Source organism: Microtus oregoni, unplaced genomic scaffold (assembly GCF_018167655.1).
Source record: "Microtus oregoni isolate MIOR12 unplaced genomic scaffold, Mior012 000082F_ref0000272, whole genome shotgun sequence".
Lineage (NCBI taxonomy): Eukaryota > Metazoa > Chordata > Mammalia > Rodentia > Cricetidae > Microtus > Microtus oregoni.
The window spans coordinates 3,672,693-3,696,396 of NW_024544542.1; the positions used below are offsets into that span (position 1 = coordinate 3,672,693).

The following is a 23,704-nucleotide window of genomic DNA, read 5'->3' on the forward strand; positions in this document are numbered from 1 at the left end:
CTTTTAAAGAGTTCATTATATAGATGCTCCTAAAATTCCTGTATGCCAACTGAAAGTGCTAGAAAAACACAGCAAACATCACATTAAAGAAAGAACAGAAAAAAAGGCATTAAGATGTATGGCTTTTGTGTGTATGACTGTATTATTAAATATAAATAAAGTTATTACTGTTTAACTGAAAAAGGTTTTTACAAAATGCATGTTCAAAATTAACATTTTTATTAAATCAAGTTAAAAAACGTTTATTGTAGAAAAGTCAACGAGGGTATTAAGAAAATCAAAATATACCTTTTTTTTAAACAATATATGTATATATTAGCAGCAAACTACTTCAGAGATTTTCTTTTGAGTTTAGTTATTTTAAAGAAAGCATAACAGTGTATGTTAGCAATGGAATGTCAGGAATTCACTCTTCACCCTATACTCTGTGACCTGGCCTCCTCTACAATACTTTACACCAAAGACTATGAACAAACTTAGTTTTGACTAAAGTGTAGTCAAACAGTAGCTGGTAAAGTCTCACTACATCACTTATGCATTCATTATTTTCAAATATAACTAATGAGCACCATATAACAAATTTTCAGGTGTAATAACAGCCAACTGTACAACTTAGTATTTGGCTTACTGTTTAAAAAATTTGGTAACATACAAAATTTTAATCAAATGAGATAAATACTTCAATCCTATATTGCTTGCCCATTATTAAAACTCTTAATAGAAATTCTATACATAACCTGACAAACTCTAGGCAAAGATATATATGTGTATAGATACATGCTAAAGTGTATGTACATATCCACATACATCTTCAACTTTGGATTTTTAAAAAACTAATTTAAGTGTGATATCATCACTGACTGAAGTCAGCTAGTGAGAAATACTAACTACAAAGAACTGCCATACAACTCATTTATGCTTACAAATTACTCAAGCTAGAGCGAAATAACAAACTAACCACAGAAAACTCTTTTCTCTTCTCTTGCTATGTTCATCTAATAGCAAAAGAAGAAACATTTGTACAATACGCTTTCAAAGTCAAAATTATTATAGAAATTTCACTAGTCTTCAAAAATACAAAACATTACATAAATACAATTTTCTTATTGTTGAATTCCTCAGCTAGAATCTATACTTTAAAAAATCCCTTTGGATTATCCCACTTAGCACTTCAAGTTTCCATTCTGCAACTCTGACAAATGGCTCAGGTTTATTATTTTTATAGGAATCACATCTTTCAGAATTTGCTAATTACCTTTGTAATAAAGTACTGTTACCTTTGTACTAAAGTAAATAGAAGAAACTGTATCAAATATCAAAAACAACTTAATGAAACATTCAGAATATGTAATACAAGGAAGAAAAGGACAACAGGAATTCCCTTTCACCACACAAATAAAATACAACCTTTTCCATGCTGTTAAAGTAACTGTCTAGAGAATGGAGTTAGGGTAGCCCACCTTTATTTTCAATTAAAAACCTAATACAGTAGAGTGAATTATTTTTATTAATATGCACAGCAAATTACTGAAATGGTGACTTCATGTCTTTCCCTTAAAGATGGCACTTGTAGGTACAAGGATGAAGAGATGTGTACACACATCAGATGTTTACTTGAAAAGACTCTTCTACAGCAGTTTGATACTGGGCTTCCTCATCTAGCTGAAGATTCTAAAACAAGAAAAAACGTGTCAACAGGAAAATAACTATTCAATTTTATCTAATGTATTATACATCCTCGCATACATTTGCATACAAGGGAGTTTTAGGTTTTAAAATGCAAGATTAAGCTGAGCACCATGGTGTGTGTCATATTCTCAGACACTCAGGAACATGAGGCAGGAGGATACCTTGAGCCCAGGGGTTTGAAACATGCATGGACATAATGGGACCCTATCTCAAAAATAGCAAAATATAAGGTTTCAACACACAAAATTTAAAAATTAAATTCTGTTATAATTATTAAGCAATAACTAATAACTGCTCAGCTCAGCAGAGGATAAAATTTATACTGACTAAACTTATAACTAATTACAATAGGGGCTGGGGAAATGGCTCAGAGGCTAAAAGCACTAACTGTTCTTCCAGGGGTTCCCAAGAACCACATGGTGGGCTCACTACCATCTGTAATAAGATCTGGTGCCCTCTTCTGGCCTGCAGGGACACATGCAAGCAGAATGCTGTATACATAATTAATAAATAAACCTTTTTTTAAAAAAAAAAACTGATAACACAATAAAGTTGTATCATTTCTAGAAAAGATTTGTTTTGAAGAGAAACTAATTTTAAGAACGATAAGCATTTACTGAATTAATAGCTGAATAACAGCTTCTTAACCATAGCATGAAACTAAGTAACTACAGCTCAGTCATCTTTAAATTAAAGACTGACTCTATGAATAGGGCTTAGTAAGTACCTCGGTGTGGAACAGTTACTTAGAATGCACTGAGTTCCCTCTCCCTGACTCATAAGTCAAACAACAGCAACAACAAAAACCATACTCTATCTTTATCAATGCAATTTGCTGTCAATTTATGCCCCATGGATTAGCTTTAAAAAGACATCAAGTTGTCTACTTGACAAGCGAAATACAGTTTTCTATGCCATGTATAACAAAGAATTAAGAGTAAAAATAGCTGACAAAACCCATTTTGCTCTTCCAAATATAGCCCTGCAGGCACAGTAATCTGTTCTTAAAGTGGAAATTTAATAATATACAATTGCTTCCTAAAGTCACTAAAGAAGCACATGTGAATTTTACACTCCACAGACTAAAACTGCAAAGTCCATAAAAATGAAAATTATGCATGCCTGTGTTTACCTGAACAGGAAAACGAATATCAGCTATTCTTTACTGAGAATCATGTATTAAATAAGATCTTAACCACGCACAAGCTAAGTACAGTTTTATAATTAGTAAAGTAAAATTATCACATCATTTTTTTAAATTACCATGAATATGAAAAGTAGAAAATGACCCATTTGGTTTGAGGGCCTTTGTTGCCTTTCCTAAGTAGACAACCTGGTTTTTGATGGGTTTCTTTGGTTTTGTTTGTTAATGTGCCTCATATAGCAACTAACTCTAGATTTGTAACACATTCTCCCCCACATGTTGTACCAATTTTACTTTTTTTTTTTTTTTTTTGAGACAGGGTTTCTCTGTAGCTATGGTACCTGTCCCGGAACTAGCTCTTGTAGACCAGGCTGGCCTCGAGCTCACAGAGATCCACCTGCCTCTGCCTCCCGAGTGCTGGGATTAAAGGCGTGCACCACCAACGCCCGGCCAATCTTACTTTTCAAGCAGGTATAATTTTCTCTTAATTCTAAGTAATTTTTACTTAAACTTTCATTTTGCTATTAAGGGGCTTATTTTTCCAATAATTATCCCTCTAATATAAACAATAAATTCTCAGAACTTCATGAAGCTTAACAATTTTACTACTAAATACAGCACCTTGCCCTTTATCCAGTGGTCTGATTCCATAACTTGCCTGAAAACTCAAATTTAGATTGAAAAGTTAATTTAACTTTCTTAATCTTGAAGAACTCACTTACCACAAATTCTCCATAATCAAACTGATGTCTTTGATTTAGATGACTAACGAAATTTCTAGTAATCTGGCTAGGATCTCCCCAAGGAAGAGACACACAAATAGGACATGTCTATGAGAAACAGATTGTTTTAAATAAAAAAAATTACAAAATAATGAAACATTATATACTTATTGAGAGCATTAAAATACAAGCTCACGTTACTAAAAATGTCAGGTATATTTCATTGTTGCATTTTGCAGATATTACATTTCTTTAGAAATTGAAAGTCTGTGCCGACCAGTGTCAAGCAAGCCTATTTGGCAAACAGCTCAAATGTTTAGCAATGAAGCATTTAACTCAGATGTTATACTTTAGACAAAGTTCTATTGCATACTAAACAGAAACAGTATAGATAGTCAAGTGTAACTTTTAAATGCACTGAAAAATCAGAAAAGGTGTAGCTCAATTCACACCAAATATATATATATAGGTTTTGGCTTTTTTCCCTGGAGATAGGGTCTCTCTAATGTAGTCCTAGCTGTCCTGGAACTTGCTATGTAGACTAGACTGGCCTGAAACTCACTGCCTCCCAAATGCTGGCATAAAGGTGTGCACCAGCACACCGAGCCTTCACATCACAATTTGCTTTACTACTGTGTCTGCACTCAAACCTACAGTGTCTCTTAAGGTTTGCCTGAACACACACACACACACAAAAAAAAAACACTGGATAGTATATAAACACATTGAGACAGAGTCTCACAAGGTAGCCCAGGCTGCTTTGAACTTGTGATCCTTCTAAGCCTCCCAAGTCCTGGAACTGCAGACATGTGCTACCACATGCAGCTCTTTTCTAAAAGTCAAATCCCATAACTAGGTCATTTCCCAAGCAAATTTCCTAAGATAAATAACACTACTATAGTAAGAAAGATCATGGATATTCTATAATTTAAATCTCTAGTTATATAACTATTTAAACAAGAAACAACACATGCAGCCTATACTAACATCAATGTAGTAAGTTTTCATTACCTACAACATGTGCAATATACAATCTTATTTAATCTAATTAAAAACTATTATAGAATTATTAGCTTGATTTCACTTACATGTAAAATAAAAATGAAATAAATTATAAAGTTTAAACTATATCCTCAAAGTTTTAATGAAGTACATTTATATATCACAAAAAGAAATAGCTGGATTCTAGCCAAAGCTGACAATGTACAAGTATTATGCAAAAAAGAATACAAATCAGGGCTGGAGAGATGGCTCAGTGGTTAAGAGCATTGCCTGTTCTTCCAAAGGTCCTGAGTTCAATTCCCAGCAACCACATGGTGGCTCACAACCATCTGTAAAGAGGTCTGGTGCCCTCTTCTGGCCTGCAGACATGCACACAGACAGAATATTGTATGCATAATAAATAAATTTAAAAAAAAAAAAGAATACAAATCAAATTAATTCAATATAAAACCAAGCATAATGTCTTAAGTATGAAGATTCCTCACATACCTCTTTGGTACTGTATTTGCTTATTTAACCCCTTCCCTTCTAATGAATGGTTGCAGAAATTGAAAGGAATCCTCAGTAGTTACTAGGGCATTTTTCTGAAACATGTTCTACTAGCTAAAATTATCTAACGAGTGGCTGTAAATGTTACTAATATATTTTACTCACTCTTCAAGAAGCTGGTTGTGGTAGCTCAAACCTGTAATCCCTAGTCCTATTGTAAACTATCTACATTATTCTCCTTTATATAAGGTAGTAAAATTTTATGTCACATTTCGCATCATGGTCAATCATTAGCAAAAATATGTTGTATTAATAACTTAAATCCAAATTGCAATCAACAACTTTCTACTATATATGTATAGAAATATACAGAATCGCCGGGCGGCGGTGGCGCACGCCTTTAATCCCAGCATTTGGGAGGCAGAGGCAGGCAGATCTCTGTGAGTTCGAGACCAGCCTGGTCTACAAGAGCTAGTTTCAGGACAGGCTCCAAAACCACAGAGAAACCCTGTCTCGAAAAAGAAAAAAAAAAAAAAAAAGAAATATACAGAATCATCTACTGATGCTGAGGCAGAAAGAATATAAATGCAAGGTCTGCCTAGGCAACTAAGTAAGACCCCATCATAAAATTTTATTAGAAAAAATTAAAAGGCTAGAGATATATTTTAATGGCAGGATGCTTGTGGGGCAAGTGCCCCAGTTCAAACCCCAGTACATGGTAGGGATAAAATAAAAGAGATGAAAGATTATCTTTCAGCTTAATATGTCCTCTTCCATTGTCTAAGAGTTAAAATTCTATGAAATGTATGCTCAAAATGAGTTCTTCTGGGATCATTAACAAAATGCTGGAACCCTGTATTCTACATTAATTTACACTAAAATGACAAAGAAGACAAGTATGCATCAAAATAAAAATATAGCATGATTCTTTCTTGCTTTACACATTCTTTACATATTCTCTAAAGATATAATTAAAAATATCTACTGGTTTTACTCTTTGCTTTTTGAAAAAAGGTCTCACAGTATAGCTCTAGCTGGGAACTGTTCGCCAGAGCTAGGATTAAAGGCATTCACCACCATGCCTAGTCCATTTTTATTCTTATATATAGGTATTATCTTCTGCAACAGTTCCCATGACTGGATCCAGTTCTCTACATCCAGCAGAATAAACTGAAAGGACCCAATGGAATTAGGCTCTGCTCTGCCACTACACAGAAATGAGTCCCTAGTTCACCTTTCATTCTTTCTTAGACTAGTCTACATTAACTCACAGTAACTAACTTTCTTTACATGAGGTAATCAAATTTCAAATCTCATTTTTTTGCATCACAATCATTTATTAAAACTTTTAAACCCAAATTTAAATAAAGAACCCTCCCCTTTATATACAGGAAGACAGATTCATGGAACCACATGCTTTAAACGAAAGATTCTTTTGGATATATGTACTCACCACAGGAACTATCTGAAATAGATGGTTACTATTACAGTGATCCAATAAACGCTGTCTGGTGAAATTTGACTCTTGACATAAGGGACACTTAAAGGTGGGATGCCCAGAAGAACTATAAGGCAATTCAAATGAGATATACTGAAATTCAAAACCATCAACATAAAAAATGAGATGTTTCTGTTTTCTGATACATTGTTATGAATTTATTGCTGTGTTTTAAGTCATAGTTCAGTCTCATTTTATACAGTACTAATGTTTACCATTTCAGACCGTTTTTCCCCTCGCCGCATAGGGGCTAAGTACAATAGTCCATGCCTTTAATTCTTAGTACTCAGAAGGCTAAAGCAGTAAGATCCTGAGTTCAAAATCTGCCACATTTACCTAATGAAACCAATTTCCAAACAATTACAAACAAAACATGAGATCATACCTAAGAAGTCCAAATTTAATTGTAACCCCTCATATGATGCCAGAAGTCACTGTGTGTCCAGTCAAGTTTCTAACTGTTATATGCTGTGGCACAACAGTCTTATACTCTGTAAAGATTTGTCTCTTATACTTGTTCAATAAAATGCTAGCTGGCCAGTAGCCAGGCAGGAAGTATAGTCAGGGCAACCAGAAAGGCTCAGTCTGCCATTGTAACCCAGATGCAGAGAAAGCAAGATGAAAATGCCTCACTGATAAAAGGTACCAAGCCACATGGTTAACACAGACAAGAATTATGAGTTAATGTAGGATGTAAGAGTTAGTAAGTAGCTTGAGCTAATAGGCCAACATGTTTATAACTAATGTAGGCCTCTGTGTGTTTCTTTGGGACTGAATGGCTGTGGGACCGGGTGGGACAGAAATCTCTGTCAACAGTTCTACAGTTTACCACATTTTAGAATATACAGACAGACTCCATGGACCAGTGAAAGAGTTCAACAAGTGAAAGCACAAGTAGTTATCTGAACTGCACAAGTATACAACAGCATATGCTTTACTACCCTCCCCAAAGCACATAAAATACAATTAAAAAAGGATTTCCATCAAATTCTAACTTTAATATACCCCAGATTAAGAATCTAAGACAAAATTCAAAGAAAAAGCAAAAAGTAAAGACAGAAATGTGTAGTGGCTCAAATAACAATGACCCCCAAAGGATCATGTTTGAATACTTGGTTCCCATTTGTTAGAACTGTTTGAGAAGGACAGGCAAGTATGGCCTTGTTGGAAGTGTGTCACTGGGCAGACTTTGAAGTTTCAAACAACTGATACCATTTCTAGTGTGCTTTCTGCTTCCTCCTTATGTATCAAGATAGTAACTGTTCCAGCTGCCAATCACTAAGCCTCATACCACCATCATGGACTCTAATCTAGAAATATAAGCCCCCAATAAATTCTATCTTCTGTAAGTTGCACTGGTCATGGTGTTTTACCACAGCAACAGAAACCCTAAGACAAAGTAGTTCAAAGCAATCTAAGAATCAAGCATCACTGGGTTTTAACATTTCTGAATGTTATAGCAAGTGACAGTTCAATATTGACATCTTTGCATGAATCATGCATGGAAGAAATCTGACCAGGAAAATAGATAAGCTCTTACATGGTCCTGAGAGCAAAAACGATTTAAGCACTGTTTTTATTTCTGAAAAGCATTAGAAATAAATGGTAGAGAGAAAGAACTTCTGCAAGCTATCCTCTATATATGGAATGTGGTATGCACACAAAAACACAGCACACATAAAAAAATCACATAATAAATACAATAGTAAAAAAATCGGCTAACTAATCTATTTTTATAACCTATAAGCCTGTAACCCCAAGTACTCTGAAGGCATAGGCAAGAGGATCATGATTTTAGGGCCAGCCTAAGCTATACAGCAAAATCATGTCTTAGAGGGAAAAAAAACTATTATGAGGATTCAGGGTTATAGCTCAATGGTACAGTGAATGTCTAGCATGCTCAATCTCTGATCACCACAAATAATAATCACCTTCTATAATATTCAACAATATTATTTACTAAAGTAGAATTTTTAAAAACTTACCTTGTATTCTCTTGGTAAGTTTCTGTGTTATCAGATGAAGGTGTTTCATTCCTATTACTTAAGAAGCACAGGGTAGAAAAGAGTTAATACCCCAAATAATAAGACACCAGGACTTCATTAATGTGAACTGTTTAATGAAGATAACAGGACTGAACTTCAGGGGCTGGAGAGATGGTTCAGCAGTTAATACTTCTGATCTTTTAGGCACCAGGCACACATCTGTTACACGTGCAGGAAAAACTCATCCACATTTTTTAAAAAAAAGTGTAAACTTCAAAATACAAAATATTCATGATATTCATGGCATTACTTTCCAAATCAAGTAAGACTGTTCAAATATTCATTCCTTTTAAAATAGATTTTTACAGCAGGGCATAGTCACCACCACTCAGGATGCTGAGGCAGGAGGGATCATACAATTGAGGCCAGCTCTAGACTTACCTTTAATCCCAGTATTTGGGAGGCACAGGCAAAAACGGGTGTATCTCTGAGTCTTAGCCATCCTGGGCTACAAAGAGAATTCCAAGCCACTAGTGAAACACACACACACACACACACACACACACACACACACACACACAAACAAAACCTTTTATAATATTCAAGTCCAAGTGTAAATTAGAGAACAAAGAATTGTAATTACATAAAATCTTTTCCCTCAACCAGTGATATTCTTTTGGGGTGATATGGTGAAGTAGGGGCTTGGACAAAGTCTAGAAGTTATTTCAGGATGTCTTCAAACTCCTCATGTTCCTGCTTCATTCATCCTTCTGGCATTATAGGCATGAGCTATCACACTTGACCCTTGCTATTTTCTTTTTAAACATACAGGGTGTTTTGCTTGCAGGCGCCAGGAAAGGGTACAGGATTCCCTGTATTTGAAGTCACAGATGGTTGTGAGACCCCATGTAGATGCTGAGATTCAAACCCAGCACCTATGGAAGAGCACCTAATGCTCTACTAACTATTAAGCCATCTCTCTAGTGCTCCTTGTTAAATTTTTAAACTGTTGGATAAACTAAAATATTTGTGAACCTTTTTGATGTAGCTAGGATATGGTAGAAGATTGTGGCCTCCAAAGTGTAGGAGTAGGTGTCACAAAATATTTGAACTTGCCGGGCGGTGGTGGCTCCCCCTAGATTTGGAATTAGATGATTGTAAGTCACCTGATGTGGGTGCTAGGAATCAAAACACATCTGGAAGTGCAAGAAGTGCCCCCCCCCCCCAAGGAAAAACATTTCTTTTGCCAGGTATCATAACACCTATAATCCTACAATTCAGAAGCCAGCTCATCAGTTCAAAGCCTATTCAAAACTACCTAGTAGTCACACAGCAAGATTCTATCTCAGAAAAACTAAGATCTAATGATACAGCTTGTGGTATAGTGATTATCTACAATATGTAAAGCACTAAATCCCTGTGTCTGATGCCTACGCACCACAAAACAAACAAACTCAACAACAAAAAGCCACAACTCTGCCCATGTCCATACTGAAAATTCATGATGCCTTCTACGGCAATTACCACACTGCATAGGATATAAAAACAATACTAAGCCAGGCGATGATGGTGCAGGCCTTTAATTCCAGCACTTGGGAGGCAGAGGCAGGCGGATGGATCACTGTGAGTTCAAGGCCAGCCTGGTCTAGAAGAGCTAGTTCCTGAACAGGCTCCAAAGCTGAAGAGAAACCCTGTCTTGAAAAACCAAGAAAAAACAAAAGATTTAGTAGTAAATAAATAAAGTTTTAAAAATTTAGTTGGAATATAAACTACAGTTTTACTACTAACAAAAAATTATAAAAGTTAGGAAAGATTTCACAGGGGAGCTAACAGTTTAAATTTAAAAAAAAAAAGCCAATAAAATGACTCATATGAACACATATGCATATACATTAACATGTATACATAATACACACAAGGTAGCACGGATATGTTAAACATGGTTTAAAGTATATACAATGATATGTAGAATTACACAGCAAAGACAAAGGTTAAAAAAAAAGGTCAAATAAAAAAGGGGTCTGGAATAAGACTTTGTGCTATCTGCCAGTTATCAGAGTTTGGAGATGATATCCTTTTTCCTAAACACCAAAGAAAATATATTGCCAGGGTTGTAGAGATGTTGCCAAAAAAACAAAAACAGAAACACCAAAACATGTACTTGCAGAAGACCTGACAACATGCTGACAACTGGCTACAACCATCTGTAACTCCAATTCTGGGGGATACAACACCCTCTTCTGGCCTCTGCAGGCACCTGCACTCACATGTACAAACACAGGTCTACACATAATTGAACAGATTGGAATGCCCAATCAGGCAGATTAGAGAACTATCAACTGAACACTAATACTATTCAGAAAATTAAGAGGGATTGAGTTACAGAAGTAACAACAGGAAAGAAACAAAACAGATAAGGAATATTGTTACTAAGACTAGACATTGTCTGACCAAATGAACCTAAGGAACCCAAATGAGCAAGGTCTGTTTCCTAGGAATACGGCAGGGAACTGTCATTTAACAAGCAATTCAGAGTACAGTGTCAGGCAACAGAGGCATCAAAGTTTAAGGTCAGGATAGTCTATATATCAAGGTCTACACCAGCAGGGCTACATAGTGAAACCAAATCTCAAAAAAAGAACAAAACAAAACAAAAACAAAGCAGTCCAATAAGCAGTGACTGTATAAGTAGGACACTAGGAACTTTGCTGACAATTCAGAATAGTGTTGAAAAAAAAGATAACATTACCCCATATTTAGAAGAATTAACAAGTGCACACACCTTCAGTCCCAGCACTTGGGAGACAGAGGCAGGCAGATCTCCCGAGTCTGAGGTCAGCCTGGTCTACAAAGCAAGGTCCAAGACAGCCAGGGTTACACAGAAACTCTGTCTCAAAAAACCAATAATAACAAAAATAATAAGACAAAAACAAATAAATGTGTGCTTATAATACAGCAGAAGTACAGTAAACAAAACACAGGGATAAAAGAATCCACAGGAATTTGGTTTTAAAAAGTCACTAAATGAAAAATAACAATTTTCTCTACTGACAGTAAACCAAGTAAGTTGAGAACCTGGGTTAAGTTCTGCAGAGCAGTGAAAGCAGCCTAAAGAACTTACCAGAAGTTTCAGCTAAGTACTCAGAAAAACATTCAAAAGCAGTGGGATAATTATATAGATAACCAGAGTGCTTAAAGATGGCTAAAATATGAATAGTAGCAACATGGATCAAGCACTAAAATTAAAATTTTATTTATTTGACTAAGCACACTGATTTTCACAAACTATTATAAGACTAAAGAAACTGCATTTCTTCACACTTTTGAACACAAGCTTGTCATTAATTTTCTAAATGAAACAAAACATTTAGGGATACATGTGGAAATGATGAAATATGAAGAAAAACGAGGTTAACCATCCAAATGGAAGAACTGTAGTTATAGGAATATGGAGTTTAAATGGATACAGCTCACAGGAAACTGTTCTGATAATCGCTCTATTTATTGACCTGGTTAGCGGCTAACTAGGTATACAAATTATTACTATTATTTACTTTAACGGTATTGAGCTTCTGTTACTTATTCAATATCATACCTGGGTGTACATATGGAGAATAACAAAAAAAATTATCAAAAATACCTTTATTAAAAATTAGTTAAAGAATACTCATAGAAGGGCTGGGGAGACATATGCTTAGCAGGTACTTGCTATTAAGCCTGATGACCACTAGAAGTGGGGGTGCAAGCCTTTAATCCCAACAGAAGCAGGTTAATCTCTGAGTCACTGATGCTAGCTAAGGTCAGCCTGGTCTACAAGTTCCAAAGCAGCCATTTATTTATATATCTACATATATGTGTATATATGTGTGTATATGTATATATTACAATAGTAAAAATTGTGTTATAATATAAGAAATATTGTAACATTAAAAATTATTCTACATTATACATTAATGGAGAGAATTTATACAGAAAAAACTAGAATGGTGAAAGAACTGTGAAAAAAGTGGAGAAATACACATAAGTAACAACAAACTTAGACAATATGTTCCTTTTGCTGAAAATTTCAGGACTATTTATTGTATTCTAGAAGCTTCTGATAGCTCTAAATCAATCTCTAGTAAATAAAACACTACCTAAATATTTACCAAATATCAAAAAGTATTTATTATATTAAGATCAGCTGGTTGAGGGAGAATGGCTTAGTCAAAGTTTAACATCTAGTTAAACATCAGCTTAGAATCTGCTTAGACATTTGTTTACACCCAGCCCAGTACTCCATATACTCTCTCACCCCACTTAAAAATAAATAAATTAAGGCAGGCAGGTAGGCCTGGACCCAAATTCAATCACCAGGACCCAGGAGAAAAAACTGAGTCCTCCAAGTTGTCCTCTGACTTCCAAATATACACAGCGCGCGCGCACACACGCACACACACACACACACACACACACACACACACGTAATAAATGTTTATGTAATATTTATAAATGATGCAACAACAAAACAATAAAAAATAAATCCCTATTTTTTTTTTAAAACTATATGTGGTACCAGGTTTGGGACTGTGCATTTGTAAGACCAGTGCCCACGAGAATCAGAAGGAGTTCAAAGCCATCACAGGCAAAGTACTAAAACCAGCTGTGGATATATTATATACAGTCTCAAAATAATAGTTTTAAAAAAAAAAAGGAGAAGCACTATCAGAATAAAAACTTCAAATGCTAAACCTATTTCTTAGAGGGCAATGAAGGAAGAAAAAAAATCAAAACAAAACCACACTACTATTTAAATACATTATTGAAAGTGATTTTGCCAAATTTTCAAATTGTTTCACATGAAAATCAGTTGAGTCTTCAACTTCCAGATACAGTTTTTATTCAAAGAAAGACTGCCAGAATGATTTTAAGTAACATAAACTTAGGTATAAGTTTAGGTATCATAAAGTTGGTATCAGCGATACAACTATCAAAAAAATTTTGAAGGTAAATTCTAGTTAGGACACCTAGTGTAATTTGTTAAACATATACAAACCAAAATTCCCGCCGGGCGGTGGTGGCGCACGCCTTTAATCCCAGCACTCGGGAGGCAGAGGCAGGCGGATCTCTGTGAGTTTGAGACCAGCCTGGTCTACAGAGCTAGTTCCAGGACAGGCTCCAAAACCACAGAGAAACCTTGTCTCGAAAAATAAAAAAAAAAAAAAAAACCAAAATTCCCATAGCAATTTCCATTTCAATTATTAAAATTTTGCTTTTAAAATAAATGCTGCTTACCTGCTCCTTACTGGATCTTGAGAAGTCTTAAAGTTTGGAATGACAGAAGAAACACCATATTCATCCTGATACTTCTTACAAGATTTGTAATGATGTCTCATGCGATAGAATTTAATCTGTAAATTATTGGTTAAAATATACCTTTTAATTTAAAACAGTATACAAAGTTTGAGACACTGTCAATAGAAGGAAAAAAAAGATGAAAATAGGTAACTAAATATTTCATTTAAGATCAAGTTTAGTGTAAGGCATGATGGCACACAGCTTTAACCCCATTCAGCACTAGGTAGAGATCTCTTAGAGGTCAAGGCTAATCAGGTCTACACAGTGAGTTTCAGGTCAGCTAGGGCTACACAGAGAGACTCTGCCGCAAAAAAAAAATAAATAAATAAAAAAAATAAAAAAAAAATAGATAACACATTTTTGTTCATGCACACAAGTTCAGCTTCAACTATACCATTGGGGGAAATTAACAAATAATTTTACACTTGAAATGATAATACTGATAGAAAAAGCCAGGCCAAAAAAAAAAAAAAAAGAAGAAGAAGAAAAAGAAGAAAAAAGAAAGAAAAAGCCAGGCTCAGTGGTGCAACCTTATCTCAGCATTTGGGCAGACAAAAAAAAAAAAAATCAGCTGTTCAAGGTCATCCTCAATTATGAGCTCAGCCCACTTGGGCTACCTGACAGAATAGCTCAGAAAACAAAATGCAAAAGAAAGAATACTAAGAGGTTGCCTCATGCTTCTAGGTGTTTGACTATTACAGCCTGTAAGAATTAGAAAGCTGGTTAAAGAATGATGGTCCCATGTTCATATTGGGAAAATTTTTTGGTTTCTCACTGAGAAGTGAGGCAAGAATCCTGCAAGTGTGTTTTCATTTCTCTTCCTTTTCAGTTCAACATCTTCAGAGATAGAAAACAGACCTGACTTTTGTAAATAAATGCTCTAAATATAAGGAAATATCAAAACCTAACTACGCCTCACCAGTACAGCCTTCTTCAAGTAGATTAGAGAATGCTACTTGTTTATCAATCTGATTATCCCGTGTCTTAAAACTTAAACCAGACTTCTGCGAAATATTTCATGATTTCTTAAATACCTAAGTGAGCAGCTACAGAGGTTTGAGTTCTATTAGGCTAAATAAATTAACATTTGAAAGACTGTGAGCTTATTGAGAAAATAAAATTTTAATCTTAAAGATAAAAAAACTCAAGGTTTTTGATACACAAGCTTCTAGTCTTTTCTACATAACTCAATCTAAATAAAATCCTGTTTATTTTGTTTTTGAGACTATCTCAATTTGTAGCCCAAACTGGCTGTGAACTTGCAACGCTCCCAGTTCAGCCTTCCTGAGAGCAGGGATTATAGGTGTACACCACACTGCCTGGAAATGTCTTTCTTTTTAAAACCATGTTCACCAGGAAAATTAAAACACTGTCATAATATAACTCTACCTTTTTTGAACAGCATCTGCAGCTACCAGAAAACTTCCTCATGATATTTTCAAGATCTAAGGCCCGTTCTGGACATGCTCTTTCTCTTCTCGTCACACTTCCACGACACAGGGGACAATGAATTCCACTTTCTCTCATTGCAGTCAGGAAACATTTTCTACAGAAACTAAACCAAACATTTGTGACATATTAATTACAGAAAAAAATTACTTTTATTTCCATAACTAAACATAAATGATATGGATATGTACATATACAAGGTAGTAAGGTTATTCAAATGTATGTACAGTCCAAATTTAAAATTATCTCTCAAACAGTAAGACTAATAATTGGATTATATGGTAACAAAATGAAACGAAATTCAAGTCCATTTTACAACTTTCTTTTTGAGAAGGGTCTCACTCTGAAGCTGAAGTTTAGACCCTAATGAAGCAATCCTTCTTTAACTTCCTAAAGCTTGAGAAAGCTTGGGAAAGAATAGAGTAAAGCAGGTTTTCTTGGTAGCAGCAATTTCTCAGGTCTGCTCTGCTTGCTAGAGGCAAGCAAGCGCTCTCATCTAAGAGAGGCTTCCTGACTCAGCTTTAGCTGCAAAACCCTGCAGCTCTTTTAAGAGGTCCTGCCACAAAACTCTTAAATGGTGTTGATGAAAAGCTGAACGCTTGCTTTTTGGTTTTCATCTTTAGCAGAAAAAAAGCTGAGTTGGTTTTTTTTGGGTTTTTTTTTTTTTTTTTTTTGCTTTTTCAAGACAGGGTTTCTCTGCGGTTTTGGAGCCTGTCCTGGAACTAGCTCTTGTAGACCAGGCTGGTCTCGAACTCACAGAGATCTGCCTGCCTCTGCCTCCCAAGTGCTGGGATTAAAGGCATGCGCCACCTGAGTTGTTTTTTTTTTTTTTCTTGGTTTTTCGAGACAGGGTTTCTCTGTGGTTTTGGAGCCTGTCCTGGAACTAGCTCTTGTAGACCAGGCTGGCTGAGTTGTTTTAAAATGCCGGCTTTCTGGGCCGTCCTGCCAGGGCAAACTCTAACTCCTTCAGGCAGGTGGTCCTACTACCAGAGCGTTTGAGTGTAGTTTCTGAGTGCACTGATGCAGCTTACTTGCTGGCAGGGAAACGCCACAGAGTTGTGGCAATAAACATGGCTACAGCTCGTACCTCTGTCATGGTTCTGGAAAGCTAAGGAATGGGCTGGATCCAGCCAAAGCCATGGCTTCAATCCTACCCATATTGCTTGGTAAATTAAAGACTCGTGTGGGGGGCTGGAGAGATGGCTCAGTGGTTAAGAGCATTGCCTGCTCTTCCAAAGGTCCTGAGTTCAATTCCCAGCAACCACATGGTGGCTCACAACCATCTGTAATGAGGTCTGGTGCCCTCTTCTGGCCTGCAGACATACACACAGACAGAATGTTGTATACATAATAAATAAATAAATATTAAAAAAAAAAGGCTCGCCGGGCGGTGGTGGCGCACGCCTTTAATCCCAGCACTCGGGAGGCAGAGGTAGGCGGATCTCTGTGAGTTCGAGACCAGCCTGGTCTACAGAGCTAGTTCCAGGAGAGGCTCCAAAGCCACAGAGAAACCCTGTCTCGAAAAAACAAAAAAAAAAAACAAAAAAAAAAGACTCGTGTGGTCAGAAAGAGAGATATACAGTAAAGAGAGATTCAAAAAATAAAAAAAAAATAACTCTAAATAGTTTACATGTGTTTAAAAATATATGCAGGCTTGAAAGAAAAGTTAAAGTTCTTGAAGTAAAGAGAGTAGTTGGGTGTGGTGGTACACACCTTTAATCCCAATACTTGGAGGCAGAGGTAGATTGGCGTCTGTGACTTCAAGGTGTGGCAGGACACACCTTTAATCCCAAAGCCTGGGAGGCAGAGTCTGAGAGTTCAAGGACAGCCTGGTCTACAGAGTTAGTTATTCCGGAACAAAGATTTGTTGGAAAGAAGTTCAGAGGAAGTCAGAGGGAGGTAACTGAAAATAAAAATTAGCAAAATAACCAGGTGGTGGTGGCGGCGCACGCCTTTAATCCCAGCACTCGGGAGGCGGAGGCAGGCAGATCTCTGGGAGTTCGAGACCAGCCTGGTCTACAAGAGCTAGTTGGAGGACAGGCTCCAAAACGACAGAGAAACCCTGTCTCGAAAAACCAAAAAAAAAAAAAAAAAAAAAAAAAAGCAAAATACATTTTATGTATGAGACTGTCAACAAATAATATTAAAAAATTATAGTGAGCTCCCAATTAGAGCTATATTGTCAAACTTCATCTCAAAACTCAAAAAAAAAAAAGGGGGGGCCGATATCTTGGCCCATGCCTATCATCCCAGCACTTGATAAGTAGAGACAGGAAAATCAGAGTACAAAGCCTGTCTCAACTATCTAAGGAGATCAAGGTCAGCCTGGGCTATATAAGAGAAGTCTCAAAGAAAGAAAACTAACGTTTCCCAGATATGTTATTATATGTAAATTTTCATTTGGATTAGAGTTTCTAACAGTGTACAAATATTCCTTGACATTTTAAAAAAAAAAGTGATAGAAACTATGATGATTGGTTTTAAGCGTCAACTAGGCACAACCCAGAACCTCCTGGGAAGAGAAAGTCAAGTCAATAGAGGTATTGTCTAGATTAGGTTGGCTGATCTTTGGGTGTATTTTACTGTTGTTTTGATAGTTACTGATGCAGGAAGACCCAGACCATTCAGACAGCAGCCTTCCCTGGTTTGGGGCCCTGAACTGTATAAAAGAAAGCCGGCTAAGTAGCCAACAAGGTTCTGTGCATTTACTATATACCTGTTCTTGACTAGATGTAACACTTTAAATTCCTGCCTTGATGTCTCCAAAGAAACAGACTGCAATTGTAAATCAAATAAACCCTTCCTGGGGGCTGGAGAGATGGCTCAGTGGTTAAGAGCACTGACTGCTCTTCCAGAGGTCCTGAGTTCAATTCCCAGCAACCACATGGTGGCTCACAGCCATCTATAATGAGACATGGCTCCCCCTTCTGGCTTGCGGGCACAGATGGAAGGAATGCTGTACACATAATAAATAAATACAGCCCGGTGGTGGTGGCGCACGCCTTTAATCCCAGCACTTGGGAGGCAGAGGCAGGCAGATCTCTGTGAGTTTGAGACCAGCCTGGTCTACAGGAGCTAGTTCCAGGACAGGCTCCAAAACCACAGAGAAACCATGTCTCAAAAAACCAAAAAATAAATAAATAAATAAATAAATAAATACATATAAGAAAAATAAATAAATAAAAAAAAAAAACCCTTCCTTTCCTAAGCTGCTTTGTGACAAAGTATTAAAAAAAATGAAAATAAACAGAAACTAAGAGATTTTTAAGATTACAAAGTAAAATAAGAGAAATAACCTTATCAACAGCCACTCTATTTTCTTCTGAAATGTCTTTTGGATACTTGCCTCAAACACACTTTATTTTTGACCTTTTGAAGAACAGTATTGCTATGTGGCCCATGCTGGTATCAAATTAGTGGCAATCCTCCTACCTTACCTCACCTCCCAAGTGCTGTTTTCATGCCTGGTTGGGGGCGGGGAGAAAGGCATGGGAACCTTGCATATGCTAACATTGGGCTATGTCCCCCAGTTTATTTTGGTGTTTTGAGACAGAGTCTCACTTAGTTGCATAGTCTAGCCTTGAAATTGCAATTGTCCTTTCTTTCTCGGTCTTCCCAGATGCTTTTGCAGGCCTGTACTACCCAAGCCAAATTTGTTTTGTTTTTCCTTGCTGGGGATTGAACCCAGACCCTTGTGCATGCTAAGCAAGCATTTTTACATTAATACCCTCAGTCCTTTGTTTTTACTTATTCTTTAAAACGTTATATCTGAGTATTATAAGGTATCTAACAGTGCTGTGGTTAAGTCTTTTTGTTATTGCTTTGCTTTTTGTTTTAATTCTTTCAGTTTATGTCTTGCCTGTTTTCTTCTTATCCTGTATCTCAGGATACAGCTCTCTCTACTCAAGTTATGTAAGTATTCTCCAAAACTTGGGTCTGTCTAGGACCTTTTCCCTTCTTGCTTTCAGTTACATACATTCCTCAGTGAATATACCCACAAAGGCACTCCATTTATTACAGATCAATGTACAATATATACATTGAAAAAATGGACATGCTGTCATTAAATCTTATACAATATCCTTAAACGGTCAGGGGTCTCTTCTCGGCATAACCACTATCACCTTAGTTTAAGGTTCTAATCATTCTCTTTCCTGACATATCAATGTGTCAATCATATTAGTCTCAATTGTCAACCTGAAATTTGACACTAATAAAAACTTTCTAAAAGTGAAACCACACTATCTATGCTGCTTTCCTGCCAAAATAGGTCTCTGATTTGTAGGAAAACATACAAATGGCTCACCCTGTAAATTCCTGCCAATATCCAAAGTTCATATGAGGATAGCCATCTTCTGTACTCCTCTTTATCACAGTACACAAAGTAAACCTATACAAGGTACACCCCACTGTGCCCCAAATACAAACTGTCATCAGTAACTTCATAAAGAAAATCAGCCATTTATATTTATATTCCTAAACTGATTTAGACACTTGCTTCTTGCTGCTAACATAAAAATTACTACCTAAAATCTTGTAAATATCAGTAACACTCATTTATAGTTTTCTCCACTAGACCATCAACAGTTACCAGAAAAAGTACTTCTTGCTCCAAATAGAAAGCATTAGACAATTCCTATTTGGAGAAATAAATGAAGATTGAAGAGACATTTATATCCTGATAAAGTTATTATAACGAGGGGCTGGAGAGATGGCTCAGTGGTTAAGAGCACTGACTGCTCTTCCAGAGGTCCTGAGTTCAATTCCCAGCAACCACATGGTGGCTTACAGCCATCTATAATGAGACCTGGTGCCCTCTTCTGGCATACACAGACAGAATATTGTATACATAATAAATTTTTTTTTTTTTTTGGTTTTTCGAGACAGGGTTTCTCTGTGGCTTTGGAGCCTGTCCTGGAACTAGCTCTGTAGACCAGGCTGGTCTCGAACTCACAGAGATCCGCCTGCTTCTGCCTCCCGAGTGCTGGTATTAAAGGCGTGCGCCACCATAAATAAATGTTTTTTTTTTAAAAAAAGAGATAATGATGTAAGAAACCAATACAGTAGTTTCAAATAATTCTAGTTATAAAGAAAATCAATTTCTTCACCCCATTCGGTTCAGTCAATCTAGACCCTGTTCCATCATTACTCGCCTTCCCGTCTATATAAAACTTTTCCTTACTCTTCCTCCTTTAAATATACTGTTCAGCAACTGGAGGAAAAGTGGGGTAGAAAGCTATTCTGCTCATGTCAAAGTCCAATAAGTTAATCTGAAGAAAGTCAGAACTAAGTTAAAAAAAATCATCACTTGAGGTGAAGCCAAATTACAGTCCTTCATTTTAAATATAACATAGGAAATACAGTGGAATTTTGTGCAGTTGTGAGGGGACTAAAAATTACAATGGGGTCTGAGTTAGTGATCCCAGAGTATCTGAAATAATTCTGTACATAAGATCTACCAAACCCACACACACAGCAACTACTTACTATAGTTTCTTCTCACCTCATCTGCACCAAACAGATAGTCAGGCTGTCATTCATCTTTTTCTGTATAAAACTTAACTTTATTGTTTTAAATTATGTTTACGTGTGTGTGCATGCATGTGGAAATGTGCATGTGAGTGCAAGTGTCCGGAGAAGCAAAAGATATCGGAACCCTTAGAATCAGTTAACAGTTGTCTATCAGCTGTAGGTGGCAGGGACTGAGCTCAGGGCCTGTGGAAGAACAGTAATTGTTCTTAACCTCAGAGCCGTCTCTCCAGTCCCATCTTTCTTTCTCTCTTTCAGGGTTCCGCTGTGTAGCCCTGGCTGTCCTAAAATTTGCTCTGTAGACAAGTGCTGGCCTCGAACTCACTGAGATCCACTTGCCTCTGCTTCAAAGTACTGGGATTAAAGGCGTGCACCACCATGAATAAGCTCCTTAATCTTTCTTGATGAGCAAAAATAACTTAATAACTTAGACATTTCATCCCTAAAAGCTAATTCATCCGACTACCACAGAATAGTGTAAGTGGAGGTGGAGAACTGTGGAGAGCTAGCTAGCCCTTGCCCAGGAGAAGACGGCCAACACAAAAGGAGCTCTGTGTTTTTTCTGAAGATTTTTAAAATCATATTGCTTTGTGTGGGCATTTTTTTGTCTGTTTCGTTATATATTATCGTCCCATTTTGCAGTTTTATGGGTCTTATTTGTTTCTTGTCTTTTCCTTTTTTTTTTTAGGCCTCGTTTGTTTCAGCTTTTTCTTTGTTTGCTAAAGACTGAGGTAAAGAAAGGGCAGGTAGGTGGGGAGGATCTGAGAGAGGTGAAACCGTGATCAGACTATAATGTGCAAAATTTTTTAATTAAAAAAGATTAACAATGTCAAAAATTAACAACAAAACAGTCATCTGTAGTTAGACCTGTGACTAAGAAACCAAAGTTCTATCCACTACCCTTATTCTTTTTTTTTAGAGGGGATTACTGGTACTATTGGGTGGTTGTGTTCTGTGACCAGTCTTGCAGGGTGGCCTGGAAGTCACTACATGGCAAGGCTAGCCTCAAACTCAAAACCTTTCTGTTGTTTGAGCCTCCCAAGCACCACCTCACCTGGCTTGTAATTATGCCTTGAAAATTCTAAGTCCCACCATTAAAAACAAAAGATTGGAAAGAAAAACTTAACCAGAGACTTGTTCAATTCTTTGCAGCTGCTTGGAAGCAGAGAACCTTTTTAGGCCGCACCAGCCAGAAATCCATCTAAGTTTGGAAAGGGGCCTAGGAGTTGGTTATCTTTGCTTTAAAAAGCCCCTCAGGGGAGCCCACGTGCTAGTGCACGCCTTTCACCCCCGAGGCAGGTAGGTCTCTGTGAGTTCCAGACCAGCCAGAGCTACAGGAGACTCTGGCTGGGCCGTGCGCGCCTTTCACCCTCGAGGCAGGTAGATCTCTGTGAGTTCCAGACCAGCCAGAGCTACAGGAGACTCTGGCTCAAAACAAACCAAGTTCCCCGGGAGGGGGTTGTGCTCACCACCCAGGTCTGTCATTCGCTTACAGACTTGACTGAGGTCTGTTTCCCACCCTCACGAAACTGGCTGTCGGGAAAGCCATTGAAGCTGTTCCTGCACCTACCTCCGGCCACCCTGCCTGCCATCTTTGTGCTCCACCTCCTCCCCGGAGTAGGTACCTCCTCCAGCGATAGTAAACAGAAGGAAGGCACAAAGGGGCGACCTCAAGCCCAGGAAATCCTGCCAGATCCAACCCACCGTGGGAGGGAGGAAGAGGCTAACTCGGCTTACACCGCTTTATCCCTGAGTTGTAAATTCGCTCAAAGATGGTGTGAAAAAAAGGGGGTCAAAGGTCGGGGGAGGAGGGGGCGGTTCTCGCACAGCCAGGGGCCTGGGTCTCGAAAACCAAGACGAGCCCAAAAAACGCGGCAGGCGGGTCGCCCAGCGCGTCCACAAGCCCGACACCTCCGCGGGGCCCAGCACTCAACGCCCGGGCCGCCACAGGGGTTGCTAGGAAACAAAAAGGCTCCACGTTCTCTGCCACTGCCCTCCGGCCTGGCACGGAGGCCGCCGGGAGGGCCCGAGCGCCGACCTCGGGCGCGCACAGAGCGGGCGGCAGGGGCCAGGCCGGCGGCGGGGAAGGCCGGGGCGCGCGGGGCGCGGGCGAGGGGCGTCCACTCACACGTGCTGACAGGCCGCGGTCCGCACCGGCGTCTTGAACACCTCCTGACAGACGGGGCAGTAGAAATCGTCTTCCGTGTAGGACGTGGCCTCCGAGAGCTCCTCGGACATGGCGGGGGCTGGGCGGGAAAGGCGACGGCGCCGGCGGGGGCCCGGGTGGTAGTGGCGGCCCTCGGCCCTCGGCCCCGACAGAGCCCTGAAGGGGGAGGGAGCGGTGTCAGGAAGCGGCTCGCTCAGGAAGCCGCCAGCGCCAGGAAGGGGGCGGGGCTCGGGGGCGGGGCGGAACACCGAGACAAGGCAGCAGCACGAGCAGACCCCGCCCATTCTCGGCGGGCGCGCGCGGCGCGAAGGCGGGGCTCAGCGGGCGGGGCGGCAGAAGACGCACTCATTGGTTGCGCCGCGGCTTCTATCGCCGGCGCGCGCCGAAGCCCCACCCCTCCCGGCCGCCATGGTGCCGAGGCCCCGCCCCCAGCGGCCAGGCGCCGACGCTACCCGGTTCCACGCTCCGCGGCTTGCCCGCTCCGCACGGCCCGCCCCCCGCACTCTGAGCGCTGCCGCGCGACCCGCCCGCCCCTCCGGCGCGCTCGCCCAGCCTCACCTCACGTCCCCGAGGCGCGCTGGGCCTTAAGCGCCCTCTCCGTCACGGGCCGGCCCAGCGCGGTCGTCGGACTCCAGCCCCGCGGCGCACAGGCCTCAGGGGACTGGGCCCGACCAAGGCTCGTGGAGCACTGCC

The 23,704-nt window shown here is 38.8% G+C and overlaps 1 protein-coding gene across 3 annotated transcripts; it reads right to left on the reverse strand.

Annotated features, from left to right (window-relative positions):
• Nucleotides 1-226: 226 nt before the first annotated feature.
• LOC121441891 (E3 ubiquitin-protein ligase RNF138) lies at nucleotides 227-23,704 on the reverse strand. Of its 3 annotated transcripts, XM_041643255.1 has the most exons (8): nucleotides 23,570-23,704; nucleotides 22,973-23,167; nucleotides 15,256-15,421; nucleotides 13,804-13,919; nucleotides 8,530-8,586; nucleotides 6,500-6,611; nucleotides 3,556-3,663; nucleotides 227-1,671 (listed from the first exon to the last, which is right to left on the reverse strand). In XM_041643255.1, the coding sequence occupies exons 2-8, from the start codon at nucleotides 23,080-23,082 to the stop codon at nucleotides 1,603-1,605; spliced, it is 738 nt and encodes a 245-aa protein (XP_041499189.1). In that variant the 5' UTR covers nucleotides 23,083-23,167; nucleotides 23,570-23,704; the 3' UTR covers nucleotides 227-1,602. The 3 variants fall into 3 exon arrangements, with proteins under 3 accessions (XP_041499189.1, XP_041499191.1, XP_041499190.1); XM_041643257.1 differs by lacking the exon at nucleotides 3,556-3,663; XM_041643256.1 differs by lacking the exons at nucleotides 22,973-23,167; nucleotides 23,570-23,704 and adding an exon at nucleotides 19,622-19,698.